At 42.1% G+C, this 17,774-nt stretch overlaps 1 protein-coding gene across 1 annotated transcript in view; it reads left to right on the top strand.

Annotated features, from left to right (window-relative positions):
• LOC128946625 (xanthine dehydrogenase/oxidase-like) overlaps nucleotides 1–17,774 on the top strand; it is a 49,767-nt gene that overhangs the window by 17,583 nt on the left and 14,410 nt on the right. The window contains 14 exon segments of the mRNA XM_054290538.1: nucleotides 1,271–1,412; nucleotides 1,994–2,086; nucleotides 3,063–3,214; nucleotides 4,006–4,099; nucleotides 4,897–5,006; nucleotides 7,680–7,864; nucleotides 8,876–9,044; nucleotides 9,455–9,544; nucleotides 10,585–10,754; nucleotides 13,142–13,265; nucleotides 13,653–13,772; nucleotides 15,326–15,422; nucleotides 16,407–16,531; nucleotides 17,217–17,350. Coding sequence (XP_054146513.1) covers nucleotides 1,271–1,412; nucleotides 1,994–2,086; nucleotides 3,063–3,214; nucleotides 4,006–4,099; nucleotides 4,897–5,006; nucleotides 7,680–7,864; nucleotides 8,876–9,044; nucleotides 9,455–9,544; nucleotides 10,585–10,754; nucleotides 13,142–13,265; nucleotides 13,653–13,772; nucleotides 15,326–15,422; nucleotides 16,407–16,531; nucleotides 17,217–17,350 — 1,805 coding nt within the window.

Below are 17,774 nucleotides of genomic sequence, written 5' to 3'. Positions count from 1 at the left end.
TATGATTGCAGATTTCTCCAGACAGTTGCTATTCATAGAGACAAGCACTTTTTTTGTAGAGAAGTCTCCATAACATTAACAAAAAAGACTAATTTAGAAGTAGTAAACTGACTGAAATTTTAGGTTTTGTTTCTTTACGTTGTCATAAGGACAGAAAAGATTGTGAGGGGAAGAGCAGTGTCCTAAAGGTATTTTATTCTAATTCCTATTACTTGTTCTTTTAGTTACTATTAATAAACTTTCCTTTATACCCTTTTAGTGTTTCAAGCCTACTTTACCTTTCTCCTAATCCTACCTCACAACAAAAAATAAATGACTACACTAATAATTAACCAAGACTAAATCCACCACACTCATTAATACGTTAACCATAAAATCTCAAATTAACAAAGCAAAACCACTACAGAATTACAAGGTATAGCTGAATACATATCTCAAATAGTTGTCTTTTCAAAAAACTCCCCTCACCACAGCAGGAGTAAAAGTTGGTTGGCTCACAATGACATTAAAAGTTAGGTGAGATGAGTTCCTCTCCATGTTTCATTCCTGTCTTTTTCAGGGATCCTCCCCCTAAGCAATGTGTCCCAGCCAGGAATCTAATCCAGCACATGATGCATTTACAGCTTCCTTCACATTTAACAACTGAAATTCAATCATTAATTCTGCTGCTTTACCCAGCTTAAATGTGTTATGAACTACAGCATGAGTGGGTTCTCTTAGACCATATCATGAGATAGATTCAGCTTGAGATAGGGCTCCTCTGTTTCTTCTCCAAGATGTTCTCCTGCCCAAGGGTTGATTTCATGTTTTCTTTAGTCACTGGGTGAAGTAGTTAAAAGGGGAATCAGAACCTGGCCTAGCAGGTTAATTGCAGTTCATCTGTGCTAAAAACTGGCATTTTTGGATTGAGATGAGAATGGAAAACCCGTTGAAGCAACTGAAGCCACAGGTTGCTTCAACAGGTTTTCCATTCTCATCATGTGCCAGAGCCTTGGAGCTTGCTGGCACAGATCTTGCTAGGGAGGTGTGGCAGCAGGATGCACCTGGCAGTACCAGGAAGGGAGAACTTTTGTCAGGATGAGGAAGACTTCCATCACATCCAGCAGAAGGATGGGGGATGCCAAACTGCCAACCACAGTGTGGGTATCCCAGCCCCCTGTCAGTAACTTGGCTGAGATGGAGCCTGGTGTGGCACAGGCATGGGCAGCATGTGAGCAGGGATTCTTGGCTCAATGTAGGGGCTGAGCTCTGTCTGAATTCCCTTCTGCAGACTCAGAGTAACAAACAGCAGAAGCAGATGTGTTTCAAAGGCGAGCGTGTGATGTGGATCCAGCCCACGACTCTCAATGAACTGGTGGCTCTCAAATCCCAGTACCCCAATGCCAAACTCGTTGTGGGGAACACGGAAGTGGGTAAGAGAAAGAGCTGATGCTTATTATGAACAGTTGGAAGACCTTCCATTAAGTATTTTGTGAGAACAGTGCAAATGGAAACCTCTTTCATGTCATTGCTTTTAAAAAGCTATTTATTTTCAGGTTGTATGTAGGAACAGATTTAATCTACCTGAGAAGAAAATCTCACAGTGAATGTTTTTCTCCATTCTTTGCTGTGGCAGGTGTAAAAAATGCTATTCCAGATCTCTGAGCCTTTGTGCTATTTTGTGGAATTTTGAGAAGAGGGAAGTGACACAGCATGAAATGTCCCCATAATCAAATTAATTCAGTTGTGAAAGCTTCATTTTGAAGGACTTTTCAGTGAGAAAATTCTCAAGACTTGAAATCTTACTGCCTTCTCACACCAAATAGAGACTTTTGAAAACATAAGTGATGAGGAGGAGAGTTCAGACATATTTAGTAATTCTGTTGTCTTGAGCAATTGGTTCATGAAATAATTACTAAATGTTGTAGGGTTTATTGTAATAATTTTCCTTTCTTGAAGGATTATGTGTAGCAGTAGCCATGTCACAGGTACCAATTGGTGTCTTTTCCTTAAGGTATTGAGATGAGGTTAAAGAACTTCCTGTATCCAGTGATAATAGCACCAGCATGGATTCCTGAAATGAATGCTGTTCAGCACACTGAAACAGGTGAGCAAAAAAGAGGCAGAACACCTGTGAGGTGAGTGGGGACTCCATGGAAAAATAAAGAGAGTGTGAAGGAAAATCCCCAGATTAAAGATTGTTTTCTGTATATGTTATACCTTTCCCATTTTCTCACAGGAAATCAAGTGAGTGATGTGTAATGAAGTGAGCTAGGCATGTTTAGCCCAGAGAAAAGGAGGTTCAGGGGTGACCTTATCACTTTCTACAACTCCCTGAAAGGAGGGTGTAGCAAGGTGGGGGTCAGTCTCTTCTCCCAGGTAACAAGTGACAGGACAAGACTCAGACTCTGCCAGGAGATATTCAGGTTGGCATCAGGAAGAATTTCTTCACTTGAAAGCATGGTCTAGCACTGGGATGGGCTGCCCCTGGAGGTAGTGGAGTCACCATGCCTAGAAGTGTTCAAGAAATAACTGAGTTATTTCTTGGATGTGATTTTGCTGCTGTGGTTTAGCTGATGTGGTGGTATTCAGGCAGAGGCTGGATTCAGTGATCTCTGGAGGTCTTTTCCAACTTTGACAATTCTATAAATCCATTGCCTTTAGCTTTGTGATGGAATGGGTCAACCTTGCAAATAGAAATACCTAGGACAATTTAGTGCATGTGGCCCCATGTCTGGTAGGATATTTCAAGTGTGGAAACTGGAAAGGGTTGGAGTTCACCTCTCAGAGGACAAACTAATATCAAAAGGAGGCCAATATTGTTAATAATACACTGATTATTAACAATTAGTGTATTGTTAGGTGTTACTGTCATGTGGGAGACAGCACCAGCATGAGCTGTAGTTTAAAGGGGAATTTTATTCTGAGGATGTGATGTTTACATGCAGTGCATTCTAAATAGTCTGGTGTAACTGAATATCTAATTGAACTCAGTGCCATCTGAGCTTTGCAGACACAGTAACTGTCCTTGTGTACCTCAAAAGTTTGGAAAACTACATTTCTTTTCCTTTGTTTTTTTACAGGGGTCACCATCGGTGCTGCCTGTACGCTGAAGTCGGTAGAGGAGGTGATGAGGAAGGCAGTGGCAGACCTTCCTCCATACAAAACAGAGATTTTCCAGGCTGTCCTGGAGCAGCTGCGCTGGTTTGCAGGGCCTCAGATCAGGAATGTTGCTGTAAGTGGCTCAGGAGCACCAGGGGCTGGAGTTGGAAGCTCAGTCTGAGGAGCTGCCCTGCCTCAAGAGGTGTTGGTGTGCCCTGTGCATCTCACAGGAGAACGTTTGCAAACCTTGGGAAAGAAAGCAGCACACAAAACTCAACCCCAGAAAGTGCTGGGGTCTCAGTTGGTGTCTGTGCTGCACTGGTGTCACACATGGAAACATGGAAGTTCTCCAGGTCTTCCATTGCTGTTATCACCAAGTGGGGGGAACTGTAGTGAGATTTGACTGATTGAACAAAAAAAAAGGTATTTAGAGTGCTGGACAAGCTTCAAAGAAGCAGGTGTGTGTATATATAGCCATGACAACTAGGGCAGTCATAGAGTTAATGTGTCAGAGCTGGCAAATTTTCTTCTAGTTTTAAAGGGAAGGTATGCTCAAACTCCATGTGCTCAAAGAAAAAAATATCAAGCAAGCAGCTAAACCAACCTACCAAACAAGAACTTTTGTTCCACAAGACACTGTGCCATGCATTTGTTTTGCAGCCAAACCCCTTGGGTCCTAAAAATACCCTTTTTAGTTTCATGGATCCTCCCTTAATAGCAGGTGCAGTGATTGCACAACCGTGCCAAAATTCATATGAGGTTTCAGCATAAGGTAGTCTTGATGCATTTCCGAAACACTGTTCTAAATCTGTTTCAGGCAAATGTTGATATTGTCTGAGACCTGGGGCTTAGGTTTTCCCAATTAATGAAAGGCCAAAAATTGCTTAGAATTTTAATAATTGTGATGCATTATTTTCACTCTAGGCTATTGGTGGGAACATAATGACAGCCAGCCCAATTTCTGACTTAAATCCTGTGTTAATGGCAAGTGGAAGCAAACTGACTTTGGTGTCAAAAGGTAAGTTAATTACATTTCCCTGTGGCACTGAGGGGACTGGGATAGTCAGCAGCCCTCTGCCATGGGTTGATAGGTCAGGCCAGAACTCGAAAGTGGAAATTAACATCATTAATCTGGGTCTTCTGTATTTTCACACTTTTTGAAGCTAAAGTCCTATAGTTAGACCTAAGGTTGGCTTCCTAAAGAATTTTAAACTTCTGTGCCAGATGGAATCTCTGGTACTGTGTGTGTACTTACAGACACATCCTTGTGAAGAGCTGGTTGAAGATGTGTACTAATGAAAAACAATAGGCATTAAATAGTTTCTGTCACTATCATACTTTAATCCTTCTGGCTTATTCAGATAAAGACTGAAACGTGGGGCTTTTTTTCCTAAGAAGAAAGCCAAGCATCTCAGGGGTTTTTTTCCTTAGGAATTTTTTTTAAAATATATCCTTGAAGTAACTGGACTGTCCAGTCAGTGGACTGGGTTTGTATGCAGGCTATGGAAAGGAGAAAGAGGAGTATTTAATTAGTATTGGAAACTGGCTCACCTGGAGGCTAAGCTTTCATTAGATAAAGAAGGAGATCTGTTTTTATCAGTTTATGTACAAAGAAAATTCAATATGTAGGCAGAAGCTGTCATAGAGTCTATAAATACCAAAATAAATCTCAGAAAGATTTTCCTGATTTGGAAAGAGAGTGGAAAAATGAAATCAGATATCATATCAAGAGTGATTTGTGTGGTTTGAAGGCTTTTCCACGCATAATATTGCCATTTTTCATTTATTCACCATTGATGTCCCTTTGCTCTACAGAGGGCAAAAGGACTGTCACCATGGATGAGAAGTTTTTCACTGGCTACAGAAAGACAATAGTTAAGCCTGAAGAAATACTTCTCTCTGTTGAAATACCCTACAGCAAAAAGGTAAGTTTGTAAGAAAAAACTTCAGTGTCTGTGGAGCTAAAATGCTGTTATTTAAGTGTAGTTTTCAAAGTTAGGCACCTTTTCCCACTCCCAAATGCTTTTGTAGTCCCAAGTGGACCAGGAAACGAGTGAATTATTTGGAGAAAATTCAGCAGCACACTTTTCTTCACAAGCAAGGGGAGCAGGGCTCTATGATAAAGTATGGTAAGCTCAAGAATTTTTCCAGTGCAAGGAAGAGAAATTTCACTTTATTACCTGAAGCTTTTTGAGTGCATTTGGTAATGATGAGAAGTGTCAAAATGATGTTCCCAGAGGCAGAAGTTCTGCTTGAAAAGCAGAACAGAAAAGGTTTTAGCAATTTCCGATGCGGTGTGAAGTCAATGTGCCAAAGATTCCTGCCTAATTTCTGTGAGCTCATGTGGGAAATGAAATGGGGAAGAGTCAGTATGGATAAAAGGGAAGTTCAGTTTCTGCATTCTTGCAAGATGTAAACCACCAGGACTGGCTATTAGGGCATTTTGGCTATGTGGGCTTCCAATGAGGCTGTAGCAGCACAAACCACAACTGATGCAGTGTCCAAGAAGTAAAACTCTGCTTTTTCCTTTAGGGCTGAGAACATCAGACTGTAATTCTATGCTTGTGAAGGTGTTTACCTTCTTAGAGCTTGTGGCTCCTAGTCATAAGATGCAAGGATTTGCAGTATGGTGATGCATTTTCTTTATAAATGGAAAGCACTGATTTACTTGAAGTGCCATTGTATTATGGGACAGAACAAGTAAATCCCTTGTCTATCCTCTCAATTTTTTCTATTTAACTACTAAAGGAACAAAATTAGTTTATTTATGGTGTTTTTTCCATCTATTTCTGGGCAATCCTTCTTTGGTCTTGTGATAAAAGCATCACTTTTTGCCAAAATGAGAAACATGGTTGAGGTTGCCAATGGAAAGCACTGTATTCCTCCGTCCATATGGCAGTCTCATGGCAATTTCACAAAACAAACAAATGTTTACAAGCAGGGGCAGTGGCTTCAGCCCTATGTAGCAGGCAAAGTTTTCTGTAGTTGTGGTTTCCTCATGAATGAAAGCAGGGCTGTTTCAGCATACAGCTCAATAGTTTGGGGTTTTTTGTGGTTTTCTTTTTGTTGTTGTTTTTTGTTGTTGTTTATCTTTCTTTGAAACTGATGTTATGCCTTGAATTCATGTAACTTGTCACACCAAGGGTAAAACTGGCCATAGAACAGAAAGAATTAACATGCTCTGTTGTTTGCCAAGAGACCCAGGCAGACATGTGATGTGATGATGTGATGGTTCACTTACCTACACTCCAAGTGAGGAAAGGTCATGAGTGCCTTTCCTCCCACAGGACTCTGAATGAAGAAAATTAAGGTGTACTGTGAGCAGTGAAGGCAATATTTCCCTCTTTTTGCAATCCTGCTATTGGAAATCTCTTGATTATGCAGTTAGAGAGGCGGCTGCTTTTTCTCCTCTTTGAAAGCCAATTGTTTTAGCAAGCAGAGTGGCAGAATGTCCTCACTGGAAGGATGCTATTGATGCTCCTCTGCTATTATCTGCTGGCTGCTGAGTAATTATCTGGATTCAGGAAATGAAGCACACCCTTCAGTTATATCTCCAGTAACAAGTGCTTGCTGCACAAAAGGGGCCTCTTGTGAAACTGTTGTCATTGTCAAGAGGAGAGAAATTGTTCTGTCTGATAATGACAGAATTGCTGTCCACTTCAGATTAGAGGTAATTAATGAAGCAGACTGCTGTGCTGTGTGGAGTCACTTGGAGAGAAGAAATGCGTCAGAAAGCTCTCCAGAAGGGCAGTGAAAAGGCATCGGATCTGATTCCTCTCTTAGCCCGCAGGGTGCCTGAGCAGCAATTTGTCCTCACCTGCAGCACAGGCAGGTACTGAGAGGACTGACCATGCTGTGGCTCCAGGGTGTCACCATTGCATGGTGCATCCTGGTAGAGTGTTAATCTCATATTTACAGCCACTCTTTATAAGGGAGCTGCTGAGTTTTGGGCGCTGCAGTTGCTGGTGCATTTACAAGAATTTCCTCGCTCTGTGGAGACCAGGATAGTAACTGAGAATTCTATTTCCTGTAGCAGATTAAATTTTCTTTTAGTAATTATTCTGGTCTACTGAATAGACTGAATTATTAGTACTGAATTATTCTGGTCTACTCTAGAACTGAGAGACATTTGTGATTACTGATTTCAGGTCTTGCAGATGTCAAAGATTTCTGAAGGGAAGGGGTTTTGGATATGGGTTTTACTGATTAGACTTCCAACTTAACAGCCTCTGAGGAAGAAAAACTTGTTGAAAAACTGTAATTTTGTTTATGCACAAACAATCTGTCTTGGTTCTTCCTCTTGAAATATGAAAAAATGTGACAGGCATGAGCAGATCTCTGTCAAAGCTTGTTTCCCCCACAGTCCTAGGCTTGGTAACATCTACTGAACTGATAGATTAGAAATTAATCACTGAATTATGTGAAAATAAACAGCGCTGCCTGAACAAACATGTCCTGCTTTGTCCTGCACAATGAATCAACCAGATACTGTTGCCTGGAATACCTCATGCACTTAGAGATAGGTGAACAGCTTGTCCACATTTACACTCCAAAGCATGCCAAGGTAGAGGATAAAGAAATATTTTCCTGTTTTTCAGGGTGAATACTTCTCAGCTTTCAAGCAGGCTTCCCGTCGTGAGGATGACATTGCTATTGTGACCTGTGGGCTGAGAGTCCTCTTCCAAGATGGCACAAGCAAAGTGCAGGAGATAAAACTAAGCTATGGAGGAATGGCTCCTACCACTGTCCTGGCACTAAAAACTTGCAAGGAGCTCACAGGCAGGTAGGAATTTTTCCTGTGATAAAGGTTGTCTCATGGAACAGTGTGGATTTTTACAGGAGCAGTTTAAATATCTAAAACATCCTAAATGCCCTCTAAAAGTACATCAAAAGAGAAAGGGGAAGAAGTATAATAATGCTTCTGCAGCAGTGTGTTTTGTGTAATGCCTTGCTTCCTCCAGTATGCCTTACCCTCAAAGATGCATGCCATTCCTTCATTCAGAGAGACATTTTCTTTCCAAATTCACTCATCAATTGAAGTGGACAGAAACTAGATGTATTCATGACCTACAAAACTGGGTTCATTTCAAATTGGATGGAAAAATCAGGGTTTTTATCATGCAATAGCTTTACCATATCTTTAGGGAAGGTAACATGAGCCCAAGATGACAGCAAAGCTCACACGGGTGCTATGAACTGATAAAACTAATGGCAGTTGCTTGACAGCTCATGGTAACAGCATGAAGCTGTGTCAGGGCATGTTTAGGTTGGATATCAGGGGAAAAGTTTCTTCACCCAGAGGGTGATTGGGCACTGGAGAAGGCTCCTCAGGGCAGTGGTGACAGCACCAAGCCTGACAGAGTTGAAGAAGCATTTGGACAATGCTCTCAGGCACTTGGTGTGACCCTTGGGCTGTTCTGTGCAAGGCCAGGAGCTGGACTGGATGATCCAGTCTCAAGCTGCTCCAAGGGAGGTACAGGCTAGAATTAAGGAGGAAGTTTTTCACAGAAAGAGTGGTCAAATACTGGAATCATCTACCCAGGGAGGTGGTGGAGTCACCATCCCTCAATGTGCTTAAGGGAAGACTGGATGTGGCACTTAGTGCCATGATCTAGTGTTAGAACATGGGTTGGACTCGATGATCTTAAAGGTCTCTTCCAACCTAAAAATTCTGTGATTCTGTAATTCTGTGATCCTGATGGGGCCCTTCCAGTTCAATATATTCAAATGAGTTAATCTGCCCTGGTGAATTTAGGCCTGACAAGGTCTCTGTGTCCCCTGTGTTCCCTCACAGAGACTGGAATGAGAAGCTGCTGCAGCATGCCTGTCACCTGCTGTCGGCTGAGATGGATCTGTCTCCCTCAGCCCCTGGGGGCATGGTGGATTTCCGACGCACCCTCACCCTCAGCTTCTTCTTCAAGTTCTACCTGACAGTCCTTCAGAAGCTGAGCAAGAGTGGCACTGTGAGTGCTCTTTGGCAAGGAGAACCTCTTTGTACTGCCTTGGTGGGGGAGGCACGGGGAGAGTTCAGATTTGAGCAGAGTTTCACCTGATAACAAAATCCATGCTGCAATAGCTGCCAGAGCTGCATAAGAGTGCTTGCATAAGAGTGACTTGTGTCTTCCAACTTGCTTCCTTGTGGCTCTGTGGTTCACAGGATGATTCCTGGGCTTCTCCCATTTGCTGCATTACAAGTAGTCTCATGGCTCTGTGGTTGTTCTTGACACAGAGCCTAAGCCTCGTTCACCTTTAACTCAGTAGATTATGGATTACCTTATGTGGGAGATGGAGAATGGAAAGTATCCTGAGCTACCAGGGAATGTGAGAAAGGAGTTGGAAGGGAAGGTGATTTTCTTTAATATGTCTCTGGCAGAAAACTGTGTGTGAGCCTGTCCCTTCAAACTACATCAGTGCCACAGAGCTGTTTCACAAAGATCCCATTGCAAATGCCCAGCTCTTCCAAGTAAGTAGCAGCTTTCCCAAGTAAGTAGCAGTGTCAGCATGACATAGATGCAGGCTTTTCTGTAGCTCAAACTGTGCTTTATCTTCTTGTCTCCAGGTATGGTCATCACATAAACTTTGATAATGCCATGCATGAAGCTTGTATTTGGGTCTCAATCCTTTCCTCACTTGAGAGTACTGTTCTTTCCTGTTATTGCCCAAGAGAGCCCAAGCTTTCTCTGTTGCTGAGGGCTCTATAAAAATTGCTTTTCTTCCTGTACCCAGCTCTATATCCAAACTGAAATTCCCCTTCTGTTTTCCCCATTTATAGCCTGCCTTTCTTGGCATCTCTCAGGCTTCACACTCATGTATCTTCTTTCTTATTTCTCTGTTAGTGACCCATTCTCTTCAGCTTTGAGAGTAGAATCCAGTTTCAGAACTTAAGCTTTCTTACGTGAGATGTGCAATCAAACCTTTCCCTTCCACAGCAATTTCAAAACCTAAACTACAGCTCCCCTCTGTGTAGCCACACCTTCTGGCACCTTCTTTACCTTCCTTTCACACAGGACTGAGCCCCCATCCCATTCCCCATTCACCAGAATGTCCCACAGTGCTCTTTGCTCTCCCATCAATGCTTCCATCCCCTTCCACCCAAACCAGCAGCAGTCAGCCATGTGTTTTACTCCTGGAAGTGCCCAAGGGGCAGGCAGTGGAAGATATGGTGGGCAGGCCTCTTATTTCTTATTTCTTTCTTATTTCACTGTTAGTGACCCATTCTCTTCAGTTTTGAGAGTAGAATCCAGTTTCAGAACTTGAGCTTTCTTATGCAAAATGCGAAATTAAACCCTTCCCATAGCAATTTCAAAACCCAAACTACTTTCACTTCATTCCCTACGTCTCCCCTCTCAGTAGCCACACCTTGTGGCACCTTGTTTACCTTCCTTTCACACAGGACTGAGTCCTCATTCACTACAATGTCCCACAGTGCTCTTTGCTCTCCTATCAATGCTTCCATCCCCTTCCACCCAAGCCAGCAGCAGTCAGCCATGTGTTTTACTCCAGGAAGTGCCCAAGGGGCAGGCAGTGGAGGACATGGTGGGCAGGCCTCTGGTGCACGTTTCAGCAGCCAAACAAGCCAGTGGAGAGGCTGTGTACTGTGATGACATCCCCCACCACGAGAACGAGCTGTACCTGACGCTGGTGACCAGCACCAAGGCCCACGCTAAGATCCTGTAAGTGCTGCCTCTCCCTTCCAAATGTTGGAAGCATCCTTTTCCTGGTGGCTTGGAAAGCATCAATCTGTCAGGGTGTGGGTGAGGGAAAGGTTTTGCTTAGGTGGGAACTCCAGTTCTTTGCACATTGTTACATGGAGGCGAGCTCTGTGTGTGTGTGACAGCTGCCTTGCAAGCTGTCAGTGGGAATGTGAGGGAACCAACACCAAACTTTGGGCTTTGCTGAAGCACAAAAGCCCTCAGCCTAGGCCAGACTTTTTGCTTTTCCCATCTCTTATACTCAGGCATGCAGGATTAAAAAAGAGCAGGGTAGGAGAGCACCACGGAGGCTGAGATGTCATTTTAATCCCTAACTGGAGCATGCAGCTTGAAATTCTCCTTCTAACTACCTGAAAAATTAGGTTGTAAGATGCAGTTCTACCAGCTCTCCTGCTGGTGGGTCAGCTGTGGGCACTGGGTTTTGCCTTGCACAGTGCTTGCCTGCACTGGCTCTGATCAAGCCCTCTGCACAGAAGTAATTTGTGAATTGGCTTCAGCTGTGAGGTTTGTGCTTCAGCCCTGTTTGTGCTTGTCTATAGCAAGGTGGACAGGTAAATATTTGGAAGTGCAGCTGTCTCAGAAAACATCTTGTCCGTCCAGGGCATGACTGGTACCTAATTTTTAACAACAGTGAGTAACCAACTCCTAAAGGCCAATCCTGGCAGGTAATGCCATCCATATTCTCATATGGATTTTAATGCTCTCATATTGCAGGACTGGCTGCCCCCACAAACCCTAATTTTGTTTATGTGGTGGTGGTTCTGCAGGCTCTCATCTGCCCTCAGCTGCTTTGATGTGGGACACACTCTGTTCCACTGGCTCGTGTCATCCTCAACAGCCTTTCCAAGTGCTGTTCATTCCTTAGGCAACGCTTCCTGCCTAGTCAGGCTTCCTGTGTAGGGCTTTCCCATTGTGGCATGGGATGCACAGATGCAGTACTTGGCTCCCAGGTTATGAAAGAAACTGCTCTGCTCATCACAGTTAATTTTTAGGTGTTGCCATGTGCAATGCAGACATTTAAGTGGTGTTACTGCCACCAGGGCAGATGGGGAGATAGAGAAGGCCTCCCATCCATGCTTGTGACCACAACATGCAGTGTTTTCTAGAAGCTGCTGTACACATCCCCTTGCATTTATGTTGTGTACACATATTTCAGGCTGGGAGCTTGTAGCATTCTGCAGAGGAGGTAGGAGAATATTTAATCAGGGGACAAAAGTATCAACCTATGGTTTTGGCAGTCAAAATATTGACTCTGAAAGCTTCCACTTCATCCTAGTCAGATTATGAGCACCAAGTGTAAGTCAGACTCCAGCTGCATCTGCATTTGTAACTAAGGGAGTGTTAGGGTGTTGTTCGTGAGCTACTGCTGCAGATACACAGGAAAGAGAACTTTCCAAAGAAAAATAGCATTTTTGCGTTCCTGCTGTCTAGGGGTTCATATGGGAAAGTTCATTCATACATTTAATGTCTTTTTAAAAAACTTTGTGGCTCAGTGGGATGTATTAAAAGCTGCTTTCAGGCACAGTTTATATCAAAGTTTTAGGAATCTAAACAAGTTGCTGAAAAAATTGCAGCAATTGACAGAAGGCAATAAATCATTCAGCTAGCAAAATCAAAGCCACAGCACTTCTATTCACAGCTGTTTCTCTGTAAAACCAATGTACAGAATATTGCAAAAGGATCCTGAAAGTCTTTTGTAATATATTTTTACAAAGTTCTCCAAGTAAAAATTAAATTATGTTGCCCTTTTTTTAGTTATTTTGTCATTGAGTTTTAAATCTATATATGATTGAAGCAGACAAGCATTTTGGGTAGATACTTTTGCTGATTACCAAAGAAAGCCTTTCATGAAGGTTTGTGTCTTTTTGAGCATCACTTCTTTTCATCCTCTTAAAAATCCTGAAGCTTCCTTATGACTGATCCTCAACAATTTCTCCCTACTCACCCATGGCAGATGATACATGTCAGCACTAAAATTTCATGTTTATCCATATTCTTGCCATCATGGCAGCTAGGAAGACAGTGGGGGCACAGCATCACTAACAACAACTTGTTATCAAAGAATCTTTAGCATGTGTGGCAACTGGATCAAGTTCAGATATGTCTTGGGGAAAAGATGTAGGGCATAGTCCCAAGAAGCAGGGTGCTGATCAGTCTCACAGTCAGGATTGACATTTTCATATAGATCCCAAGTTATTTTTGTCTCATATGTTTTGCTGTCACAGTCTCACATGCTATTCACGTGGCATAGCCAAACTTGAGGAAATTGGGCCTGAATTTGTATTGGAATCTCATAATTGCTTACACAAAGAAAAAATGAGAAATAACACTATCTCTCCTTTCTTTAGTTCTATAGATGCATCTGAAGCTCAGAGTGTTCCTGGGTTTGTGTGTTTTGTCTCTGCCAAGGATGTTCCAGGCAGTAACGTCACTGGCATCGCTAATGATGAGACCGTCTTTGCTGAGGATGTGGTATGTAGCTAAAAACAGCCTTTTTCAATCATGCTGCTCAGGATGTAACATTTCTCATACTGTCAAGTCCTCTACCTTATACAGAGTTAATTCTAACTGCACTGGGGTCAATAGAAATCTTAGTGCCAAATTCAATAAGGGCCAAGTGCCTTTGCCCTGTCCCCCTCTCCCCGTTTATCTCCTCAATTCTTCTCTAAGCTGCAGCCCCCTGGGACAGGCTCACTTGCTCCAAATTTGCTTGTGATTATTCTCCCTGGGTGCTGATTTTTAATAGACTGGTCTGAACAAGCTGCATAAAAGGAATAGATAAAGAGAATGATCATGAGTCTCTCATGATAAGTGCAAACACACACCCCAGGTGATGGTGGGTCCCAATCTTGCCTGTAGGTCACCTGTGTGGGCCATATCATCGGTGCAGTCCTGGCAGACACACAGGAGCATTCCAGGAGAGCAGCTAAAGCTGTGAAGATCAAGTATGAAGAACTTGAACCTATTGTCACAATTCAGGTAAGATGGCTCAGTTCTGCATCTGCAGCTGGCTTGGGACCCTCTGCTGTCCAGTTCTGTTCCTACACTCGTGGTTACTGAGCCCCACGTTTCCTTTGTGTTTGTGGGTGCAACAGGACACTGATAGAAGGAATCATTTGTGTATTTAAATATAAAGAGGGTACATCTTTGGTGTCCTGCTGATTTAGAGTACATTAACTTTTTCTGTGCTATTTAAAGCTGAAACAAATAAATCAAGCTCGGGGAGATAATGTTGTGCTCAACAGAAAACTGTTTAAATAAACAAGGTTACTGTGAGTTACATTCTTGCCCACAGAAGCTTGGTTTTAATATTCTCTGGTCGACCCTGCTGGCTTCATTGATATCCATTCCCTCTTCATTCTCTCATTTATAACAAGCAATAATAAGGTGTGAAAATGTCTTTTCTAGCTCTGTCACTGCACTGCTTCTCTGAGATTTCTGCAGAACACTTGTCTAGTTTCTAAGCTGATGAAATTAATTTTCAGGAGTTCACTCCCTGCTGTGAACTGTATGGCCACAGTCTTTAAGTGGCTTTTCTCAAAGCTGAAGAAATTAATATCAACAATGCATGATCATTTCATGCCTTTTTAACTAGAAAATGTGCTGACAAGGTCTCCTTATGAGACAGTAGAAGCAAATGATAATACCTGCACAGCATTCATTTCTAGAAATGAGGAAGAAAAATGTATGAAGCCATTTTTAGTGGAGAAATTAGAAACACAGGATTCTAATGAAATGTTTTTAACAGTCAGTATTTCATACCATGTAATGAATTTTACATGAAATTGTGTTCATGTAAATAGAAAGAGTCTGTGCACTGTCTGGTGCAGACATTGGTACTGTCATCTGAGGACAGAGATTTGGGGTTGTTTGGGTGATTTGTGGATTAACAAACAATGTGTGAGACCTTTGCCTTTTCTGAGGCTTCTAGTTGTTCATTCACCCAAGGAACATGAGAGTGGAGCCAAAAAACGTGCTGGTGGTTTTTTGGGTTTGTTGCTTAATATTTGGTGGGGGTTGTTTTCATCATGGAAAGCTTCAGTTTTGGCAAAAGGAAAATGCCTTTGTTAAACTTCCCTTATATGCTTCCCTGTATATTAGCTCAGAAGTGAGCTACTTCTGCACTTCTTATCTGAGAGGTTTCATTTTCTCTTTCTCTTTTTACTTCTCTTTTTAAATTTTTTTTCCCCCTTTCTCCCACCCTATAGGCTACAGACAAGAGTTAATATAAGTTGTAAGTTATAAAGTTATAGCTGTGGTGGTTACAGGCCTTGAGGTTCTGGGTCCACAATGTAAAACAAGTCGCAAGGAGTAACTTAAGATTGTCCAATTATGGTGGTGTTGATTGTGAAACTGCTTTGTTGCCAAAAGTTATTTTCTATTGCTTTTAGTCAAGTCTCTTGGCTACTACCATAGAAAGTGTCTGATAAGTTCTTGTGCTTTTTATCTTGGGTATTTCTTCTTCAGTTAGAGGAAGGTTTGATTTCATTTCCACTGAGACAAAAATGTCCTTGTGTCTTTCTGTTTCCTAGGAAGCGATTGAGAAAAAATCTTTCTTTAAGGATATAAAGAGGATTAATAAGGGAGATGTGAAGAAAGGATTTGAAGAATCTGATCACATTTTGGAGGGTGAGAATAAGCATTAATAATTCTTTTAAAATAGTATAGTTTGTGACAAAAGAAGTCAACTTCCTTTTTTTCATATGATACTGAGAGTAAGGTGTGCAGGACTAAATTAATTTCATATAAATTTCAGACTGATATACAAATTTTATTGTTTCAAACAGACCTGGATGCTGCCAGCTGTGCCCCCTGAAAACACACTTTTTTCAATGAAAGCACACATTTTTCTTGAGCAAATATTCTACAAACTGGTTTTTTTTTTTATTTTCTGAAATTTTTCCCTGTCCAGACATAGTCTGGTCTAAATCTTATAGAGAGCCAATTTCCTTTAATCTGGTGTATGGCTGTATCTTAGGCAAATGGGCCAAAATGAACAGAGAAAGGAGCTTGTTTCTGACATTTAATTGTGTATAGCATGAGTGGAAATTGTACCCTCAGCACTGCCAGGTAAAATGCCCTGGGAAAGAGCCACATGCAGTGATGGAGAACTGATTCCCAGTTAGATCATTTTGGGTTTCTATTTTTGTTCTCCTGTTTCAAAGTCTGTAACCTTGTATTTTATCTACTCAGCTAGACTATACTTGATTTATTTTTATTCTTATCTCAGTGGTGTTATTGAGGCAGTCTTGAAAGGCACCAAGTACTGCATCTCCAGAGATGCTGGATCAATGGCATGGTGTGCAGAATTTTGTTTTTGAAATGCCAGACACTTGTGTTTTATAATTAAGATTTATATAAAGTGGAAAGGAAGCATGTATTGAATTTTTATCATGTTTTGTTGTTTTGTTTTGAGTTTATTTTTTGTTGTTTTTTTAAACATTGAACCAGAAGTGTCAATTTTAGAGCTAGTGATATCCAGTGCTGGGCAAAGCAAAGGGTTGTCACTTAACACATGTACAGGAGGCAGTGGATTGAAGACAACATGTGATGGGTGACACCTTATAACACCAGGGATGCCCTTTCTGTGGGGCATTTATTTCAATTTTCTAGGAGAGATGTACCTTGGTGGTCAGGAGCATTTCTACCTGGAAACTCACTGTACTTTGGCTGTGCCAAAGGGAGAAGATGGTGAGATGGAACTCTTTGTGTCAACCCAAAACCCAATGAAGACACAGGTACTTCTCATTAACCTGCTGCCCAAAAGCCATTTCTTTCTCAGTTTCAGACTAGATGAATGTTGTTTTATAGTTGCTCTTATTTTATTGTTCAATTAAAAACCACATAGGTTTAGAGTTGGGTATAGGATCTAAAGCCTTTATCCATCGTGCTGGAATTCTGAATCTCCTACCATGTGACAGGGATATTTCTGTTGGCAACACATTTTGTTAGGAGGGATTACATGCTTGGCCCTTTCTGGGGAGGGTCCCAGCTGCTCAGGACACACAATGCTTGAATGACACATCAGAAAGAGAGGTCGTGAGACCACTGGCTGTGCACCAGCTCTCCCATTCCATGAGATTGGCTACTGGCACCATGGGGTGTCCTTGTTTGTTTGCTGGCTCCAGGAGTGTCCAAAGGTCTCTCAATGCAGTGAGGGTGGCATGGATGTCAAAACCTGTGCTAAATGAGACCTGTGCCTGGGTTCCCTCATCTTGTGTCAGTCTTTTCCTGAATCTGACCCTGTGTGCTGCAGCACCGTGCCTTTTCCCCCCAGAGATCAAATGCTTGGTTTATTGGCTCCCATTCCATCAACTCCAATATTTGCACTGTTGAAATGGCTTCAGGAAGGCAATGTTTTGGCATTTAGTTCCTAACACCAGCTGAGCTCCCTACATGTCCTGCTGTTTTGTTTTTTTTTAGGAGTTTGCTGCCAATGCACTGGGAGTGCCTTCAAATCGGGTTGTGGTTCGAGTGAAAAGAATGGGAGGAGGATTTGGAGGAAAAGAGACTAGGAGTACTATTTTGACATCTGTAGTGGCTGTTGCAGCCTTCAAGTAAGTTTAGGTGTGGGGGAAGAGGGATTTTTTTCCTTCAGGCTGTCCCAGGCTGTCTCTTTCTGCTCCACCATTTCTGCTGGAGCACTTTTCAATACTCTGCTTGTCTTCTTACTGCACAACTTAGAACAAGCTTGGGATTTCCCAAAGCACGTCTCTAATGGGTTCCTAGCTGGTAGGAGGGATTGAACCTGCCCAGAGGGGCTAAGTTTATGTAGGAATGGCAGCTTTTAATAGGAAAAGGGAAAAAAACTCCTTATTCTTTACTCTCTGAAAACTCTTGGATCTCAAATTATTTACCTTTCCCCCTCACTTCACCCCAAACCACTTCAAAATCCAGCACCAGCCATAGGTTTTTTTGTTTAATAGAGGTATGAGAATCTCTTCTTTGTTCAAAACTCTACTACACCAGTCTTGCATCATT

This window comes from Melozone crissalis, unplaced genomic scaffold (assembly GCF_028551555.1).
Source record: "Melozone crissalis strain CALT ecotype California unplaced genomic scaffold, PUWL_Pcris_2 ptg000081l_1, whole genome shotgun sequence".
Lineage (NCBI taxonomy): Eukaryota > Metazoa > Chordata > Aves > Passeriformes > Passerellidae > Melozone > Melozone crissalis.
The sequence above is the reverse complement of the archived record's forward strand: the minus strand, read 5'-3'. Positions and strand labels throughout refer to the sequence as shown.